Raw genomic sequence first — 20,041 nt, forward strand, 5'->3', positions numbered from 1 at the left:
AATTTGATTTATTCCTGCGGGTTTGAGTCGTCAGACAGGAAGCCGAGCACAACAGAGCAGAATGAGGCTGAAACACATCTTCATTTTTCCCGGGAGAGATTATCTCACACTGTGGATGTTGATTTCATGGTGCAGACAGATAAAAGACAAAATACAGCTCACTCCTGTGGTTCAAATCACTGAAAGCTCTTCGACATTGTCCATTTCTGTGTCACATGTTACAGACTTTGATTTTCTGTCCAATGAGGTTGTTGGAATAAATAACCTAATATTAGTAAAAGAGTTTACAGCACATGACAGGACATTTCTCAGTGTCTCCATTAATAGACCGTATGCTATTCCTGCTGCAGCCACGCAGCCATGTTATGTTCCCTCTTGAAATTCAACTTTAACAACTGAAATTCAGCTGTATTTGAATGGAAGACCTGATGTGTGTGAGACAGACAGGTGATCTCTGTCTCTCTGATTTTATGTGCTGGGGTCGTAAAGGCCTCGGAGCAGAGTCACTTTGGTCTGCTGTGAATGAAATAGCCTGCGTGCTTGTGTGGGTGTTGATGGTCGGATGAGTAAGTTCTATTCTCTCCGTCAAGGTCAAGGTCAAGGTCAAGGTATCTTTATTGTCCCAAAGCAGGGACAACAACAGATAACATCATGGGCAGATTAAAAGAACCAATCAATGGTAAAGATAAAATATGCTTCAAAAAAGAATAATATAGAAATAAATAAGCAGCATGGACGCATGGATCTGCTGTAAGTAAGTGTTTTACACGTTCTGTTCAGAGGAGGTTACACGTGTGTGTGAACTCTGGGTTCAGTCAGTCTGCTGCACAGTACTTGGTGAGATAGTGCTTCGGCAGATAGAGGTTGTGGGGCTGTGGTTGTTGCATGGATTCTATCACGTCAGTTCATTTGTTAATCTGCAGTGTGGTCTAATGGGGAGGAGTTTTTCAGAGCTCTATCTGAGGAGTTGCTGGAGTTGGAGTGGTTTGTGGGAGTAACTTAAACGTTCTGAGGCTGCATGATGCTCCTGGGCCTGACATTAATGTTGCTCGGTTGACATTTGCATAGAGAAGATAAACGACAGCAGACACGTGGAGACACACTGAGAAAGTCCAGGCAGGGGGGCGTGGATCATGTTCACCTGTGGCAGGTGCAGGTCATACCTCTTCTGAAGATGCTAACCCTGTTTAACGACTACGACCCAGATAACTTTGCTCACTTTTTGAGTGAGAGTCAGAGAAGAATGGTCAGACACTGATCGCTCTTTACTGTGTGTGTGGAGGCTCACTCAAGTAAAACATGCAGGGCACTGGGTGTCCACGACCAGGGACCTGCTGCATGAAACTAGGATGTCCTAGTCTGATGCTCATGTTCATGTTTATGTTAATATTACTGCAGGTGTTGAGATGATTACAATCAGCTGAGGTTGTAAAACACTCATTCATTCATCTGTGTTTGTGTCATCATGATGTTTGTGATGACAAACTTTCTGACCTGATACAAGTAACTAACTGCACCAGGTGTATTGATGAATTATCCGCTGATCGTACCACAGAGCCGTGAAGTCACCGCAGATGATCTAGAGAAACTTTATCTTCCCTTCAGCTGGTTTTAATCCTGGAAACTGGAAACTGTTTGTAAAACCCCAATGTCACATGGATTACCCCAGCTTGGGAAGAAGTGCTCGATAACAATAACAATCACATTCCCTGAAGATTGTGCTTCATGCATGTATCATACATTTCAAAAAAGCTCATGTTGTGTTACATGTACATGTTACATGTAACACGATAAGGAGATAACTCTTTATATTGCAGTGATTTGCAAAAATGAATTACAAACTAATAATAATGAGCTTTGAAAGTATTTAAATTGTGTTATTTACATTTTCAGACGCTTTTTAATCTGAGCTTAACAAAAGCGTTGCTCTATTATAAGACACACATTTCTGCATCACTAAATCTATGATCGACCTCAGGCTCGACTTCACTTAACATGATGACGTTCAACTGGCTTGACCAAGCCGCACTTCCTCAGCTGCATATCCTGGATTTCTTAATTCTACGTCAACAGACCACGAGTCGTCCGCTTCTGCTTCTCCATCCCCCTCAAGATGTCTGCCCTCACCTGGGCTCCTGTTCACCTCACCTGCCACTCATCCACTCATCTACTCATCCATTCATCCACTCATCCACTCATCACTACTTCTCCTAGAGCTGCTGCTTGGCAGACTCCCTGTCTACACAAGTGGTACTACTACTGAGTACAAAGTACTTTCTGAATTCTACTACTACTGAGTACAAAGTACTTTCTCAATTCTACTACTACTGAGTACAAAGTACTTTCTCAATTCTACTACTACTGAGTACAAAGTACTTTCTTTCTACTGAGTACAAATTCTATTCTACAACTACTGAGTACAAAGTACTTTCTGAATCCTACTACTACTGAGTACAAAGTACTTTTTCCAGTCTATTGGAATGTTGTTGCCATCCGTCCAAGACTCAGTCACATGACAATAGTTCACCCTATGAGCAGCGTGCATCATCATCATCATCATCATCATCAAGCGTCTTAAAGTCTCAGTAACTAATGAGATAACACGTGAACAGTTATATTAACAGAACCTGTCTGTCTGCTTTGGGTCCTGAGAGAACATGCAGCCGATTCATCCACAAACAATGCAACAGCATTTGAAGCTAAGTGTTCCATGTGACAATACATCAGTTGAGCTCGAAGTTTAAATACAGAACATATGGATGAGATAAGATAAGATAGTCCTTCATAAGTCCAGAGAAGGTAGGTGGACTGAAGGATAACCACAAAAAAAGAACAATAAACCAGTGAGAGTGTCTCACCTGCAGAACTCTCATGTCCACCAGCTGCTGTGTCGCCTCCTTCTCCTGCAGCAGTAGGAGCGGCTGCAGCGCTGACTGCGGTGCCGCCGCCGCCGTACTTCTTGTTGCCGCTGAACTCTGTGCTGCTCTCATCGTCTCGCACTGTGGTGGCTCCTGATTGGATGCCCGAGTCTGAGGCATAGTAGGTCTGCTGCCATTCAGCCACCTTCACCATACTGTCCGCCTCACTCACTGCAGGGAAGAGAAGCACATGACTGATGTCAGACACTGGTGATGCTGACACCACTGCAGCTGCTGCTGATCACAATATTCAGCACTCTGAATGGTAAATAGTCCACTCTACTACGGCGGTGTTAAAACTATTGTTACTGCTGTTTTCAGTAGACTTTCCATGAACTGACCGTCACTGACCACATTCAAAGTCATCAGAAAGACAATGAAAGTTCACAGCTTTGTTTTGATCCAGAATCTGCAGTCGCTGTGTGAGTGTCCCGCGACAGGAAGTCACACTGACCCACAGGGTGAAATACAACATTACTCCAGTGTTTTATATCCATTATATTATATAATCCACTACATTATTTGTGGTTTGTGGAGCAATCCGTCTTTAATCTGTGTCGAAATCACCATATAAAAAACACTCACTTTGCATGGACATCATCTCTGTCCACTGGGGCCACGTCCTTTACTGACCTTTGACCTGCAGAGAAAGTGTGGAGATGTTATATTTGTTAACATGTTTTCAAGATTCATATTCATTGACATGGAAATTTACATGCAGTGTCGTTTGTGCTTGCAGTGAAGCTGGTGGTCGCAGCAGCTGCCGGGTTTTCATGTGTGACACGACAGGAGCACAACCCTCGAGCATCTCCACTAAAAACACGTGTTAATAAGCGCTGCATGTGATCAGCACACTTAGGTTGAGTCCTGTGTCAGTCTGAACAGTCTATATTCATGAAAAGCTTGTTACGGACTGATCTTCTCGTAATCTTCTACATACGAGGAGCACGGGCAACATTTACTTTGGCAGAGAGACATTTTTGACATTTCCACAGTGACTTTTTATTTGTAGAACTAGTTTGTTTAGTAGTGCATTTATTGTCAGTTCAGCTGTGTGCACAGTGAAGGGAGACAGCTCTTCACCCGGGGTCAAAGGTGCAGCGTAGACATACAGTGGTGACCGCGCTTCATAAGTGCATGCTGACACATGAAGGGTCATGTTAAACACAGGCGACACGGACAACACGCAACAATACAACAGTCACATGTAATGTAATGTAATGTAATATATATATATATATATATATATATATACATGCTCCCCGGGCGCTACTCAGTGTGCCCACTGCTCCTAAACCTTTCATTTCAGATAATACCTGCTTTATTTCTTTGTTCTTTGTATTGTTGGGTGAATGATATTTATGTGGTAGAAACGATGAAATTGCCTATAAATATAGTCAAATGTTGTGAACACACAGATTCTAATGCTTAGAATTAAAGACGTGTTATCAAGTGACTTTTTAAATGTAGTTGAGTTGATTCCATGTGATCTTTTTCTTCAGGGTACATTTTCTGCAGCTAACCTGTACAACATCACACACATCACCATATAAACTGTGGAGAAACATACAGTGTCTGGGCCTCAGCTCCATGTTCCACAAACACCACACTTCTCTTTCTCCCAGGAGCCAAATCTGGTGAAAGGTCACACCGTTTTCATCCTCGCTGCCAGGAGCTCTTCTGTCTTTTGGGAATTCACTTCACAACTCAGAGGAAGATAATGTGTGAGCATGTGTGTGTATTCATGATTGTGCACATTAAATGTTACGACAAACATCCATCAGCTGAGTCGGAGGAAGTGATTTATCTCTGTGACCTTTAGATCCAGATTTGTTGGCACGTGATATTCTTTCATAGCTGCCATACGTTCTCAATAATAGTGACGGTGAAAGATAAAGAGCAGAGTCCATCTAAAGTTGGGTAATAAAAGGTGATCTGACAGCTCAGGTGGTAAATTCAGTGTCAGTAAAGACTGTTTTCACTTTTGGGCACGAGTGTTGACAATGTGAGATTACGTTCAAAGTCCGTGCAAATACACTGGTAGATACAAATAATACAAATACTTCATCTCTCACTAGCTCCTTGTCTACTGCTTTATCTACATGAGAGTTGTTCGGGGGAATGGAGCCAATCCCCGCTGACAATGGCCGAGAGGCGGGGCCACACCCCGGACAGATCACCAGTCCATCACAGGTCACATTCACACCTACAGTCATGTTATTGGATTGTGGGCGGAAACCACAGAGAAGCTCCAAACTACACAGGAAAAAAACATTGCTGCTGCTCCATGTTCCACTAATAATGTGACGAACAAAGCAAGCTCATAGATTAAATAAGAAGAAGAAAAACATCTGAGATCGACATTTTAAATTAAAGATGTGAATGCAATGGATACTCTTTTCATGAAATAAAAAAAAAGAACAAGATTTAGCCATGAAATGGTGAATCAATGACAACATTCATCGTTCTATCAGTTGGAGGAGTGGTGAATATGATGTGGTAAATCATTGATGAATGATTTCCTCACATGTATCTTAGACAAACATTTGCTCTACTCCTAACGCCAGGAGCCCGGGCGTTGCTCAAGGGCTCTATAGCGCCTCCTAATGTGAAACGTTTGAATCAAGTTTTCACAAAACTCAGTGGGAAGATGTTAGAACCCAAGACCAACGAAAGAGTCCTCAACGCAACAGGGAGTCGGCCATTTTTTATTTGCTTCGTTCCGACATAAGAAATGCGACAGTTTGACACATCAAAGGCAAAATGTTATCAAAAGGTTTCGTGGATTGAAGAGAGCTAACGTGTGTAGCACTAATACAGGAAACACATAGAAGACAACCATGTAGTGGGCTGGAAGTGGCCTTGAGTTTGTCACGTGTGCTCTAATGGAATTACTTTTTACAACATGTGTGCGTCATGGGCCCACACCGCTGGTGTAGTGGTTAGCGCTGTTGTCTATACAGCAAAAAGCCTGGTTTTCTTTGGGTTCTGTGGTTTCCTTCCACAGTTCAAACACATGCAGAGGTTACTTAGGTTACTTAGGTTACTTAGGTTACTTAGGTTACTTAGGTTACTTAGGTTACTTAGCCTTCTAAATGGACTGTGTAGGTGTGAGTGAACACTCTGTGTGGCCCTGTGATGGACTGGCGACCTGGCCAGTGTGTACCCTGCCTTTCCTCCAGCTTTATCCTGCTCAGGTGGAGGGTAAAGGGGAAGATGAATGAATGAATGAATGTAAGTCAAACAATAAAACAAAATAAAATGTGATTTTAATTTCAAACCAAGTAAGTGAGCAGCTGTATGGCTGAACACCCGTCCCGTCACTGCTCAGCCACAGTCGTATCAAAGCCGCTCTGCTGCTCCGAGTTTCTCTGTATTCATTTTAATTGTTGAATGTTAAACTACAGTCAGTGATATGCAACACTTGCTGCACAGATGTTCCCCATTAAAAGCTTCAAAAGTGAACAAATGCAGCCATTTTCGGTTCATTTGAGGCAAAATTTTAGCAGACAAGCTGCTTCCATCGGAGTCCCAGAATGAAATCAGCTCATTAAACTACATGGATTCCTGTGATGTGTGACCCATTTATACCAAGTATTCGCCACGGGGACATTATTGAAGCAGAACTATTTACAAATGTGAGTGGAGAGTAGTGTATCGGACTCAAACTGTGTGTGCTGAATCATAATTGTTCTTAAAAATCTGTATCCAGTGTTATATTAATGATGTTTTACTGAAAGAGCTGGAAATACATACAGTAGACCACTCAGACGGATTTAAATGTGAATTTAAATTCAGTGACAATTGTATTGGAGGCTGAATGGTTTTCCCTAGCTCTGTTAAACAGGAGTTTTCATTTGAGGACGTAATAATAAAGGGGAGAGTGATTGGATTCCATACATCATCACAAATGGACAGTGCTGAGATTTAGTGACTACAGTACAGTCATTATTCCAAGCTAGGTCACAATATATGTTTTGAATCATCCGATATCGACATCACAGTATAAATGACATCACTATTTCTGTAAGACTGGAAGATAAGGCTGATCAATAATATCTGAGTTTTTGGCTTCATCCAGATAGAAGCGATGTATGTGGATATAAAGCTGCACACAGGTTGTTTCTCTGTTTGATAGAGAGTGACAGTACACTGTAAATACACTCTACTATTTATGATACATTACATATATTATATTGGGGGTTTGATTCCCAGCTCCGCTAGTCTACATGCTGATGTGTCCTTGGGAAAGACACGTAACCCCACGTTACTTAGTGGGTATGAAAGCTGAGTGAGTGAGTGAGTGTGGGTGAATGGGTGAATGGCAAAACTGAAGTGTACAGCAGCTTTGAGTGAAGAAGAAAAGCGCAATATGAATGAGACCATTTACCTTTCAGTTCAGATAATACCTGCTGTATTTCTTTGGCTTTTATTTACGTTTGTTAGAAATAAGAAATTGCCTATAAATATAGTCAAATTCTACTATAACACAAATTAAAGAGTTATTTTGAGTTTGAGTTTGAATCATACAGGAAACACATTTATTTTATGTTATCATTATTAGTTATTATGTAAAGTGGTATACTTGTATTGGTTTGGTGCAAAACCAATTTGCAAATGTGAACAACAAAAAAAGAAAATATCCTAAAATTCAATTATTTCAGAAAATCCACAGAAAATATCATCCAAATCAAAGCCTTGTTTTAAAGTCACGCTGGACACAAACAGACAGAAGCTCCTTCCAGGAGGTCATTAGTCAGCTTGTATTGTACATGGTGGCAGGGTATGTGCTAATGTTAGCTCTCCTGACCTTTTGCTGTCTAAATACCACAGAATTGTTAAAGAACAACCTAAATAATATCCATCTTATCTGGGTGTGTTTCATTTAACTGTTAAAACTGTAAAAAAAAATAAATAAATGAATAAATACAGTCTCCTCTGGTGAACACATGCCTGCAGGGGTTCAGCTTCACTGCTATAATTATCTTTTTCTTTACACTTGGGTTCACTGTGGTGTTTCAAGCACACCCATTCCTCATTCCTCATTCCCAGCAGCCAGTTCTGTGAGACAGAGGCTGGTCAGCCTCCTCAGCAGCTTGTCACTGAGCTGCAAATTGCTCTGAACCTCCATGTGTTTGTTAAAGTCCCAGCCCAATTAAAACCAATCAGACTCTGAAGGATACACGTGGAGTGAAAGAAAATGTCATGGAACGTTCTATCACTGGACGTTGTCGCATTTGCCAGCTGCTGTTTCAGCGCGACAGAATAAAGTAGAACTGTGGCAGGACTGAGTTAATCTTAAATGTAACGTCCCCGTGAGGGCACGTCAGGGTGTATATGTGTGTGTGTGCCAGAGTCTGCTATTCATTTTCTCTGCAGGAATAATAAGAGCGAGCAGACCTCCACCAATGCTTAAACACTTGATCCCTTCTTTACCTGCTTATAGCTGTTACCAGGTAAACCTGGCTTAATTACCTGGGTAAAGCCCATTAAGTGCATGACAACCTTCATCTGCTAAGATAAACACATCTCAACTCGTTAAATGGGACTACCAATGTTTCACAGTTTGGCCAATTAGAGAGAGGCAGTTGGGTAGATTCACAGAATCCCCCGATAGGTCAAGGGCTGGATGCCCCTGAGCAAGGCAATCCTCATTGCTCCCTGGGTGCAGATAAGTGATGCCCACTGCTCCTGCGCCCAGCTTCTGTGTGTTCACTTCTGGTGTTAAACAAGAATGGGTGAAATGCAGAGGTCAAACTCACTATCACTAATCGGTGTGTGTGCAACCATTTCCAATTCTTTTTTTAAAAAAAAACAACAAAAAACTAATTCCAATTTTAATTCTTACCTAAATTTAATGGAAACATACTGTGCTGATCACCTACCCATCACAATGGAAGGACAAACTTACACAATCCACACTAATGAAAACATAATCTCCGTGGTGGATGTAATTAATGAGCACAGCATAGAGGACAATGAAAATCCAATCATGACAACAAGAATGTGCTGTAAACTGATCATACGACGTAAGCAGTGTCTCCATTAGAGGCAATCGCTCTAAGACGGTGTGTACTGTCACATGACATGTCAGTGTCTTGTATTTTCTAGCCTTGATGACCACTCAAAGCTGCTGTACACTACAGTTTTGTCATTCTCTCATTTTTCATACCCACTCACATGTTAAGTGTCTTTCCCAAGGACACATTGGCATGTAGACTAACAGAGCCGGGAACCAAACCCACAACCTTCGAGTTGAAAGATGACTCTCTCTACGACTGAGCTACCGCCGTTACCAACATGTACTGTTGTGCTTACATTTAATTATTACAAGTGTGTTAAAACACGATCAACTATGACGAGCTGACAGAATCAACTGTTTATCTCAGATCGTCTGAAGTGACTTTCCCGCAGCAGCACAGGCTTTAAAACCAGCAGAAGCTTCGATTGATCTCTGTGGGACAGCACAGGGAAGCTCAGCATCTCTGGGAGTCCAAGGAGCAGTGGGCGGGCACGGACACTGACCTGATGCATGACGATTGGAGGAAATGTCTGAAAGGCGGAAACAATTGTTTGATTGACAGACTTGTATAAATATACACAGCACCAGGTCTAGAAGTCTAGAAACAAATAACAGCTGTATGTGTGTTATTTGTTATTAATGTCTGTACATATTATACACTGTCATTTCCAAATACAATACAGTTATATTGTTACTGTTTGTTGTCAGCCGACATTAAATAATAGCTAAATGCATACATAAGTAAACGTTGGCATTTTTTCTAGTCATGCCTTAAGTCATTGGTATGACTCACTGTTATAATGTTCTTTGTTTTTTGCACAATGTGAACCAACATCAGCAACGCAGGAAAAGGAGCATTGCACCTAACACGACAAGTAATCCACTCCATTGATAATGCAATAACAGCTAGAATTAAATACATGCATACAATTTTATTGAGAAGGGTTGAAAAATAACAATGCACAATAATCACATCATCAACTCTTTCATCGTTGCAGCCTGAATACAGTCAAGGACATCTTACTTCAGCTCAGCCTCTGTGTTGCTAATGAAGGGCACCCTTCATCAGTGGGTGTGCAGACCACTTACTCTGAAGGAGATTCCATAAAAAACGTAAAAAAAAAAACCTCAAAATACAAAATACAGCTTGAACTGGTAATGTCACAGTGTGATGCATCCGAAAACATGCCCAAAAAATGGCAGAAATGTAATTTTAACCATGTCACTGAAGCACCAAAAACCACCATGAAACTGCCTTCCTTATCCATTAAACTTACAAAACAGTCCACATGTCATGTCAAAGATTAGGGTCTACCAGCAACAGTGTGACATTAATGATTAGAGGTGCATCTGGAATTTGATGATAGATGGTGTAGTGAGAATATATATATATACACATACACATACATATACATATATATACATATACACATACATATACACATATACATATATATATATATATATACACATATACATACATACATATACACATATACATACATATATATATATATACATATATATATATACATATATATATATATATATATATATATATATATATATACATATATATATATATATATATACATATATATATATATATACATATATATATATACATATATATATATATATATATATATATATATATATACATATATATATATATATATATATATATATATATATATATATATATATATACATATATATATATATATATATATATATATATATATATATATATATACATATATATATATATATATATATATATATATATATACATATATATATATATATATATATATATATATATATATATACATATATATATATATACATATATATATATATATATATATATATATATACATATATATATATACATATATATACATATATATATATATATATATATATATATATATATATACATACACACACACATACGGAGCTTTTCATCTCCCACTCTGAATGAATGTAAGGAGCAGTCACAGTTAGAACACTTTCAGTGGCCCTGGAGCTCCATCCATCTGTAGTAAGAGCCACGTAAACCGTGTTGGACAATTCGTCGGAATGACTGTGTTGCTGAAGTGACGGCGGGATGGAATATTATACTGTGGCTAAAGTACTTTAATCATATGCTGAAATCCTGCTTCCTCCACCACGGCATAAGGCTGAATATCTTTCACTATATATATATACACACTATAATATAATATAATATAATATAATATAATATAATATAAAAAACACGTTTCTCCCAGAGTGTGTGCATGCGTGTAATTGTGGACAAATTGTCTATGCACATTAATTTTCCCCACTGGCCCACCTGGCCTGTAGATCAGCGTTTTACTAGCCTCTCATCCATTTTAACTGGCCCAGCAGTCATAAAAAGAAAATAAGTCTTTTGCCCTCATAATTTAATAACCACACTGCTCCATGTTGCAGTGCACAAATTTGGCACCGATGGGAAAAATAAATCACACTCACCCTTTTAGGCACTGTGTGTTTAGGAAATTTTAGGAAAATGTGATGCTACCTATTATTGAAAATAACAAAGGGTGCAGTAGTGCAATGTTATTCATGCAGCTGGCCTTAAAACACAAAAGAAGAAAAGAAGAAGGAAAAAATAAAACAAAGAGTTTAACTTTGAGATTGTCCAAATCAGGAATGCAAGAAGAAAGGAAAGAGAAGGAGGCAGTAACACAAAATTATGGATGCTAACTGTGGTTATTATTATTATTATTACCATATATTATTAATATTATATATATTATTATGATGCTAGATGGTGGGAACCCTCTCCACACAGTCTCCTCCAAAAGGTCAACAGTTTGTCTCAGGGCCTCTCTACAAGTGTGTGAGTTTTCTCCAGGTACTTCTTATTTATATATTAAATATTATTTTCCGCCTTTATATTAAATACATATGTACAAAAATAGGATGGTTCTATAGAGCTGTGTGCATCATATGACTCACAAGCACATGATGCAAGCAGGTAATTTGTTAGTTGTGAATATGACCTCTGCATTTAAACCCATCCTTATTACACTCCAGTAGTGAACACACACTAGTCAGGTTCAGGCTTGCTCAGGGGCACCCTGGCCCTTGACCATCCCCTCAACCATCTTCACTTTTTATGAAATAGCCAGTTAAGAGAGGAGTTGCCTGACCGTATATACAGTAGTATAGATTAAATTCTTCCTATGTACAGTATGTCTATGCACAGCGTCATTCCTACACCCAAAAAGTAGTCAGTGATTCCTTTGCATATATTATATGTAACGACATGATAAAATAACAGTTGAGGTCAAAAATGTACACATATTTACAGTAGTTTGAAAGTGTAAGTTAACCTTGACATTCCACTTATATGATGATAAATCAATATTGCACGTAACTTTGTCAGTCTTTTAGCAAAGAAAAGCTGAAGTTTTTTTTGTCAAGATTAAATTACGTTTTGCTCTGGAAACATAACCTATAAACTACAGACATAGTTGTTAAAAATCAAGGTCACTCTTTAATCTAATCAATTGTTTTCTGGCTCAAGATTTACTAAATGTATTTGGTAAGTGTTAAAGGAGTCTTGTTGGCAGAGATAGTCATTAATGTAAAACACAGAAGTACTCAACTTTTTATCTGGGTCTGAGCCACAGTGTTTTATCCTTGCCATGTCCTCCAGGTTCTTTGTCCTACATGGACTTTTCTTGCCGATAGAAACCTCAGGAGAAAGACATCCTAATCTTGTCACCTCAGCACCTCACTTGGCTACTGTTAAATGGACACAAAAACAATAGTCCCAGCCCACTCCAATGTCTGAACTCTTCACTGAGGACAGACTTCAGAGGACACTCTTTTTTTCAGAAACCGAGATGGATCATTAGGGGACAAGCTACTGGTCCCTCTTTCATTTCCTAAATGTTATTCTTTTACTTCTGAGACGACAACAGGAGATCGACCGGTTGATCTGGGAGAGAAGGCACCTCAAGAAGCAATGGACAAAGGCGTCAGATGAGGAACTTTCTCCAGGGAAACACCAAAACTCGCAAAGTACTCTGAGACAAGCAGAGAACCTGCACAAAACAAGGAAAAAGAAGGAATGAGCAAGATCACAGTTCTTCAAAGACCCTACACATTTGTAAAGTCAATCTTTACTAAAGAAAAGGGAGATCAACTACATGGAGTGAATGTATGCCCATCCCAAAGGATGTCTGCATATTTGGAGAGAAACAACCTTGTGGACACAACAGTCTGAAAAGCAGGAAGACCACTGCTGGATGACTTGATCACACTAGCATGATCTAGCACCAAATCCACAATGAGAAAGAAGAAAAGTTCTCCATGTTCTGTTCCTGGACCTTGCAAAAGCATTCGGATCTATCCCACACAGTTTCATATGGACATCCCTTGACTTCTCCAGGATACCAAAATCCATCCGAGCCTCGTCAAATCCTATTACAAGATAATTTCAAGATCATATTTCACTCTGCCAGACTTTCTTATCACATTGAGATTGGCATAATGGCAGGTTGTACCATCTCACCATTAGCATTCACCATGGCAATGGAAGTCATCATAAGGTAATCCAAGTAGGTGGTCAGCAGTGAGAGGCTGACTTCAGGAGTCCACCTGCCACCCATGGATGGCCTACATGGATGACATGACAGCCATAACAACAACAGCACCACGCACCAGATGTCTGCTGGAGAACTTTCAAGAAAACATCAAAGGGGCTAGAATGAAGTTCAAGCCAGCCAAATCAAGGAGAATCTCCATAGTCAAAGGCAGGCTGGTGCAGAAAAGGTTCTTCATCGGTCACAAACCAATACCAACCGGTGCAGAATAAGCCAATCAAAAACCTGGGAAGGTGGTAGAGCTCAACACTCAAGGATACTGAACAGGCTTGGGAGATTCACAGCAAGACCTCACTAAAGGTCTGAAGACCATCAACAAGTCCATGCTTCCTGTCAAGCTGAAAATCTGGTGTCTGTTGACGTACAATGAGACAATGCTCAGTAGACTTTCATTTTGGAATAGTTATGATACCAAAGGTTTCAATGTGACTTAGCGTCATTGTGTTCTTTTTTCTGCTGTATTCATCTCAGATCGGATGTTTTGTGAAGGATGGATCTTGTATAAACTCATTATTTCAGTTTATTAAAGGTTATACTTCAGTAGTCCTTAAAAATTTAAAATGTTAGTGTAGGTTTACAAGTTGCATATAAAGATAAAACACTTTGAAGTGCAGTCAATTTAATGTGTTACCTAATTTAATTGTGTTACTTTTGGGGAAACACATGCTGCCCACGCTGTTATTAAAGTGACAGCTGCTGGGTCTGGTTTTAAAAATGCAGCTTTAGGCTAATTTACATCAACATTCCAGCTTGTTTAGAATTCAAGAGGTGTCTCCTGAGTGGGTTTTCTTGTCACTTAACATGATTTCTGTCCAGCCCCCACACAGCTAAACCCTAACCCAATCCCTTATTCTGTCAAACTCATGTCACTGATGTGAATCGCTGGTCCACCATCTCCAGTGCAAAACTGCATTTTAGAAAATGCAGTGGTGTGCTTATCTGAGGATAATCAATCCTCTTCAAATCAGGGAACCATTTACAGAGTAGTTGTTGACATGACTGCAGCATTAAAAACACCAACACAACAGAGCTACAGTGTGCAAATCATGATAAATGAGAAAACAGCAGAGTAAAATAAATGATTTCTGTTTTTCTTTTAAAGCTGCTGTGGTTTTTCCTTTGGAATGATTTTTTCCCTCTTTTGTTAATTTCCATGTTAAAGGATTGGCCCTGGTTGGTTGGAACACGCCCCTGTCTCACCATCTATACTGTATGGTGGAGTAAATAAAGAAATCGTTTTGTGTTTTTTTGATTATCGCTACAGTTAAAAGTTTGTTTACTTGTTTATTTATTTAGAATTTAGAATTTATAGTCTGTACTTGTAAGAGTACTTTTTCTATTTGTCACATGTCACTGACCCCAGTGTGGGATTAATTAAGTCTAACCTCATCGAATTAAAAATGTGTAAATATAAAAATTTGTGTGTCCTTTTTTTGTTCATCACGCAGAGAAAACCAAGTAGCACAGCATAGCAGTATTGCGGTTTAGTTGTGTGAATGATTAACGAACAGTCACAGTCACTTCAGACCAGAGGCAATTGCTCTATCACAGAAAGGGAAGCTCTGTTTCCTCTGTCATAAAATAAATGGTCAAATAACATAACATACTGTTGTATTCAGAACTAAAAACGTGGTGATGGTGATTGGATAAATGCGTCAAAATCGCCACTTCCAAGGAAAGTCAGCATCTCTGGGAGTCTCTGTTTCTCACTGCTTGTCAGGTGCCGCTGCTGCTGCTCCTTGAATGATGCCTCGTATCTTCTGTGCATCTGACTGCAGAGATTCATCGTCAGGGTAAATCTTTAGAGCAGCTTCATAGTCCCACAGCCCTTCGACGTAGAGCTGCAGCTCACAGAACGCCGCTCCTCTGCGGACGTGAGCTCTGGCTCTGGCCTCTGCGTTGGCAGCCACATGAGGAGTCAACAGGTCGAGGGCCTGAGAGGAATCCTCGATGGCCTTGTCCAGGTTCCCTAACTTCAGATGACATGCCGCTCTGTTTGAGAACACAGCAGACATCTTTCTGTTGAGCCTAATGGCCAAGCTGTAAGCATTCAACGCACTCAAATAATCCCCCTTCATAAAACATTTGTCTCCTTTGTCCTTCAGCCAGTCGGGGTTCCTCTCTTCATCTTTCAGCTCCTTCAGCTCTTCAGCATCTGCTGTGAGTATGCGTCGGGCTTCAGCTTGTTTTCTCAGCCACTCTTCCTCCTCCTGCACTTTGGATTCCCTGAGTGGTGTTGAGAAAACTCGTGGAGTAAATGTGACTTGAATATTGCCCGGGCGTCTCAGAGCAGGAGGATGCACCTGTTGTTTCTTGCACTTGGCCGCTGTGCTTCCTCTTTGATTGAGTTCTACATTTCTACTTCCTGATGACTTCACGTTGTTTTTCGCTTTGTTTTCATCCTCTTCTGTTTTGTTGCAGCTCGGCTGCCACGCCTCCAGTTCTGCTGTGGTCCTCTCGCACTCAGCATCCTTCATCTTCCTGATCTTTTTTGCTTCCTCCCTTTCCAGCTTCATCATTGTCTCAATTAAATAGGTGTCCTCGGCTCTCTTTTTCTCTGCCTTGGATTGAGACTCTGACAAAAGCTTTTCCTGATGTTTCAGTAGTGCTTGCTGTCTGATCTGCTTCTTTGTTTCTTTATCACATGATGTCATCATCAGTTGTTCCCACATTTGATTGGTTCTCTTTGACAAGCTAAGGATCGCGACTCCATTTCCCACCTTCGCTGTGCTTCTGTCATTGTCTATGGGTTCAAAGAGGAATACTTCAAACAGGAATGGAGGGTAGTGCACCTTCAGGTACTCGTCTGAAGAGATGATGTCCACCTTCCCAACTTTGGCTCCTTTTAGAGGCACATTAACGTGTACCATTGTTTCTGTTTGTGTCCACGAGTAGTCGGTCACGAGCAAAGGCATGTTAGTGTCGATCTGTTTTCTATAATATCCACATATTGACAATTAAAATCCATTGAATGAAATACATAAACCTCATTGCTGACAGTTGTTTTTAAGTCAAAGGTTTCTGTTCAATGATTCCGCGATTGTTCCTTCATTCATTTTGTCAGACTGTAATCTAATGCTGCCCTCCACAGTCAATTCTTCTCTGGTGTTTTACAGCAGGTGACATCATGTCAGTGTTAGAATGAAACCTATCAAAGCCAAAGTCTTTCTTTGATAGCTTTGATTCAGTTCCAAAGCTGTAAATTGTGGGTAGTTACAGATGAAGTCAACAGGATGTGATGTAATGAACATAATATACAACATTACTCAGGTGTACACGATGTACTTAACAAAACACATAGTTCTTGTTCTAGTTAGTTGACATAGAAGATGTAAGAGTTCCTGTGTGGAAGACAAATGCGTTAATCTAGTTATTATTGAGTGCTACATATTTACTACAATAAGCCACCTGGTAAGCTGAGAGCATGTATATTGCACAGGTGTATCTTTGATTGGTCATAATAAAAGGCCACTTTAAACTGGTTTATCTGAAAGAAAGACACCTTAACTAAATGCTTCACAAAGGGCATTTTAAAGCAGGCCAGAGAACCTGTCAGTATGACCAACATTTGCCTCACACCAAGTGACTTGTCTCCTTTACATTGAGTTGGATCAGATTAATGAGTGGCCTGTGGAATGTTGGCTCCTACCTCAGTGGTTGTGTAAAGATGCTGGACATTGGCAAGAATTGGACTGCAGTTGGGTCAAGATCCCAGAGATCCAGTAAGACTGACAAGCACTCAGCTGAGCTCCCCTGAGAAATTCTACATCCGTACAAAATCAGCTGTTTGATGAGCTGTGTGGGTGTCACGGTATGTGTCATGGTCTTCAGTTAAACAATGTCCGTTGGATTCAATGCCACATTCTCTGAAACAACAGTGACGGCAGTTTGTGGGGCTGAAATGAACAGTTCAGTTCATGGACAGAACCTCTTGCAATGAACGTAACAACTCCACACTCCCTCAGAATATGTGGCAGTTTGACAGAAATGCACATTTGGTCTTTCAATGTAACCAATCCATGGCACCCATGTACAATAATTACGCTCTTTAATCAGGAACGTAATATGTCTCACCTGCTACAGGGGTGGAATATTATTTTGTACAGCTTTTAACAAAGTTCACTCACTCATCTTCTACCGCTTTATTCTCCACATGAGGGTCGTGGGGCATATTACATTTAGCCGATTTCACTTTCTGTTTTCCCTTTGCTGAGAAACAGCAACAAACAGATAAGTACTGTACAAGCACAGCGGAATATGGCTGCCTAAAATAAAAAAGACTTTAGGCACTTCACGAAAGGTGCATTTAACAAAATAAATGATGCAGTAGACAAAGATGTTCACAAGTAATGTTTCAAGTCTCAAGTCTCTCTTTGAAATAAGAATTATTTCATTCAATTACCAAAGCAGTGTTAGGGACATTTACCAATAGAGACGGGTGCTAGCAAGTTAATGCTATCTACCGAACTGAACTTAAACCGAGAAAAGTTGCATTACCGATGCATACTTTGATATGGGTGACACGCAACAAGACTGACAGTAGAAAAGCAGGTTTCCAGTCAGAATAGGCTGTCTTATGGTGAGATTGGCATAGATTGTGTTATGTTTTCTTATTTGATTTGTGTTTCTTTTAATTTCCTGTCATGTAGTGTGTTCCCATTTTCCATTCAGTGCAAGCTTGGTTTGTAAGTTAGAGAAAAACAAATCTGCTATATGTCTTCATGGATCAAACCTGTGACAGTTTTAGGTCAAGGGGCAGCATCTCTCGGCACACAGCTAACCTCTTTGATTTCCCATCAAGAGCGAAAAAAGCTTCAAACCCCAGAGATTTTCACCTTTTGACTGACAGATAAAAAAGGCCTATGATCAATCCTTTATCATTACCATGGCTGAAGAATTAAGGGAAACAGAGTATGACAGGGAAGCAGAAGATAAAGAGACATGAGCACACAAGGAAATCTCAGAGAGATGAATAAGAACGTGATAGAAACGTGATGGAAAAATAACAGATCAGGATTTTAATGACGGGGGCTATTCAGGACAAAAATGACAGGGAGAAGAGAAAGCAAAAAAAAGGACATGAGAAAATAAGTGACAGGATTTTAATGATGGGAGAACTGAAGGAAGTGTCATGTCTACGAGAAACCATAAAACGTAACAGTGCTTTCAAGTAAAAGTCATTTTTAACTGGGAACATTCAAATATATGCAACATATATCCTCAAAGGTTGTGTTGCTATGGTGCTTTAGTAAGTTCACTCACTCATCTTCTGTTGCTTAATCCTCCACATGAGGGTTGTAGGGAGCACTTTAGTAAGTTATATGCTGTACATCTGTCTTTAAACATAGCATTGCAACAGCTGAGGAGGATATCATGTTGTTTGGATATGGATTTATCTTTTTTTTATATATTTTCAGATCGAATGTCTAGCATTCTGGACATGCCATTGGTTCTGTGATGCAGCAGGGAGGCATCTATGAGGCCAAGTCTTTGAATATTTCACACTTAAAGACTGCTGAATGCAAATCTCTTGCAGATGAGCGGATTATAGAGCTGAAAATCATGTCATTTTAACTGAGGTGACACCATTTTGGCAGGCAACAACGTTGTTTAAATCAAAGACATGCTGTAGATAACCCACAGTATATATACCTGCTAATGTCAGGCAACTTGTGTTTTCATAAAACATGGAGATGGGCGATACAAACAGTTGGGGACAGGCTAATTGCAGGACATTTGGATCACCAAAGATCCTATGGACAGCAGAAGTGGATCACTGCTCTGAAAGTGATTCAGAAATGAGCGATCATTTCAGGTACGATACTGATGTTTGCATCCAGATTCACAGTTAATGTGTAAGCTTGATGTTATAGGGCTGTATTTTGAGCCGCAGTATGATATCAATAAAACCTTTATTTGACAGAGTTAGGATCTTGATCGTTGCGAGTTAAGTTCCCGTTACACTTCAGCTAAACTGCAGAACAGGAAGCTGCAGACTTCAATGTCACGACAGACTCCAGTGCTATGAACTTAAATATCATCTTTCTTTTCCATGCTTGTATTGTGATGTGCAAGTGTCCTCTGGAGTGAAATGAGGGAAAGTTTATCCAAAAATTGAAGAAGTGATGCTGCAGGTCTAGAATATTGTTTCCATACTTGTGAAAAACATGATGGGGTACTGTAAGGATCAGATATATTCTGTCCATCTGTGTGAAAATGTGCATTCAGAAAATGTGCCCTGTAAAGCTAAGTGAGTCATGTGACGTCTGGAGCTCCTAACAGATGATTTTTACTAAACAAATTCATATTTTACTGATGCACTTATTTTAAGTGTCTGTTAAGTGAATACAAGGTCACATCTAAAGGGCTGAAGAGAGGAGGAAATAGGAAACATCAGAAATAGTTTTTGATGACAGACCCAGTCATCATCATGTTTCATGCTCAGCTCTCTCTCC

General features: G+C 39.8%; 2 protein-coding genes across 2 annotated transcripts in view; both read right to left on the reverse strand.

Annotated features, from left to right (window-relative positions):
- Positions 1–20,041, reverse strand: part of LOC122785302 (junction plakoglobin-like) — a 78,726-nt gene that overhangs the window by 41,066 nt on the left and 17,619 nt on the right. Inside the window, exons 2-3 of the mRNA XM_044051036.1 lie at positions 3,504–3,558; positions 2,859–3,089 (exon numbers count right to left, since the gene is read on the reverse strand). Coding sequence (XP_043906971.1) covers positions 2,859–3,089; positions 3,504–3,519 — 247 coding nt within the window. The 5' untranslated portion in view covers positions 3,520–3,558. The remainder of the gene's footprint in view (positions 1–2,858; positions 3,090–3,503; positions 3,559–20,041) is intronic.
- On the reverse strand, positions 15,161–16,501 carry LOC122785719 (dynein axonemal assembly factor 4-like). Its single transcript, XM_044051637.1, has one exon. It carries the CDS (start codon positions 16,499–16,501, stop codon positions 15,293–15,295), a length of 1,209 nt encoding a protein of 402 aa, XP_043907572.1. The 3' UTR covers positions 15,161–15,292.

This window comes from Solea senegalensis, linkage group LG19, assembly GCF_019176455.1.
Source record: "Solea senegalensis isolate Sse05_10M linkage group LG19, IFAPA_SoseM_1, whole genome shotgun sequence".
In the NCBI taxonomy this organism is placed as follows: Eukaryota; Metazoa; Chordata; class Actinopteri; order Pleuronectiformes; family Soleidae; genus Solea; species Solea senegalensis.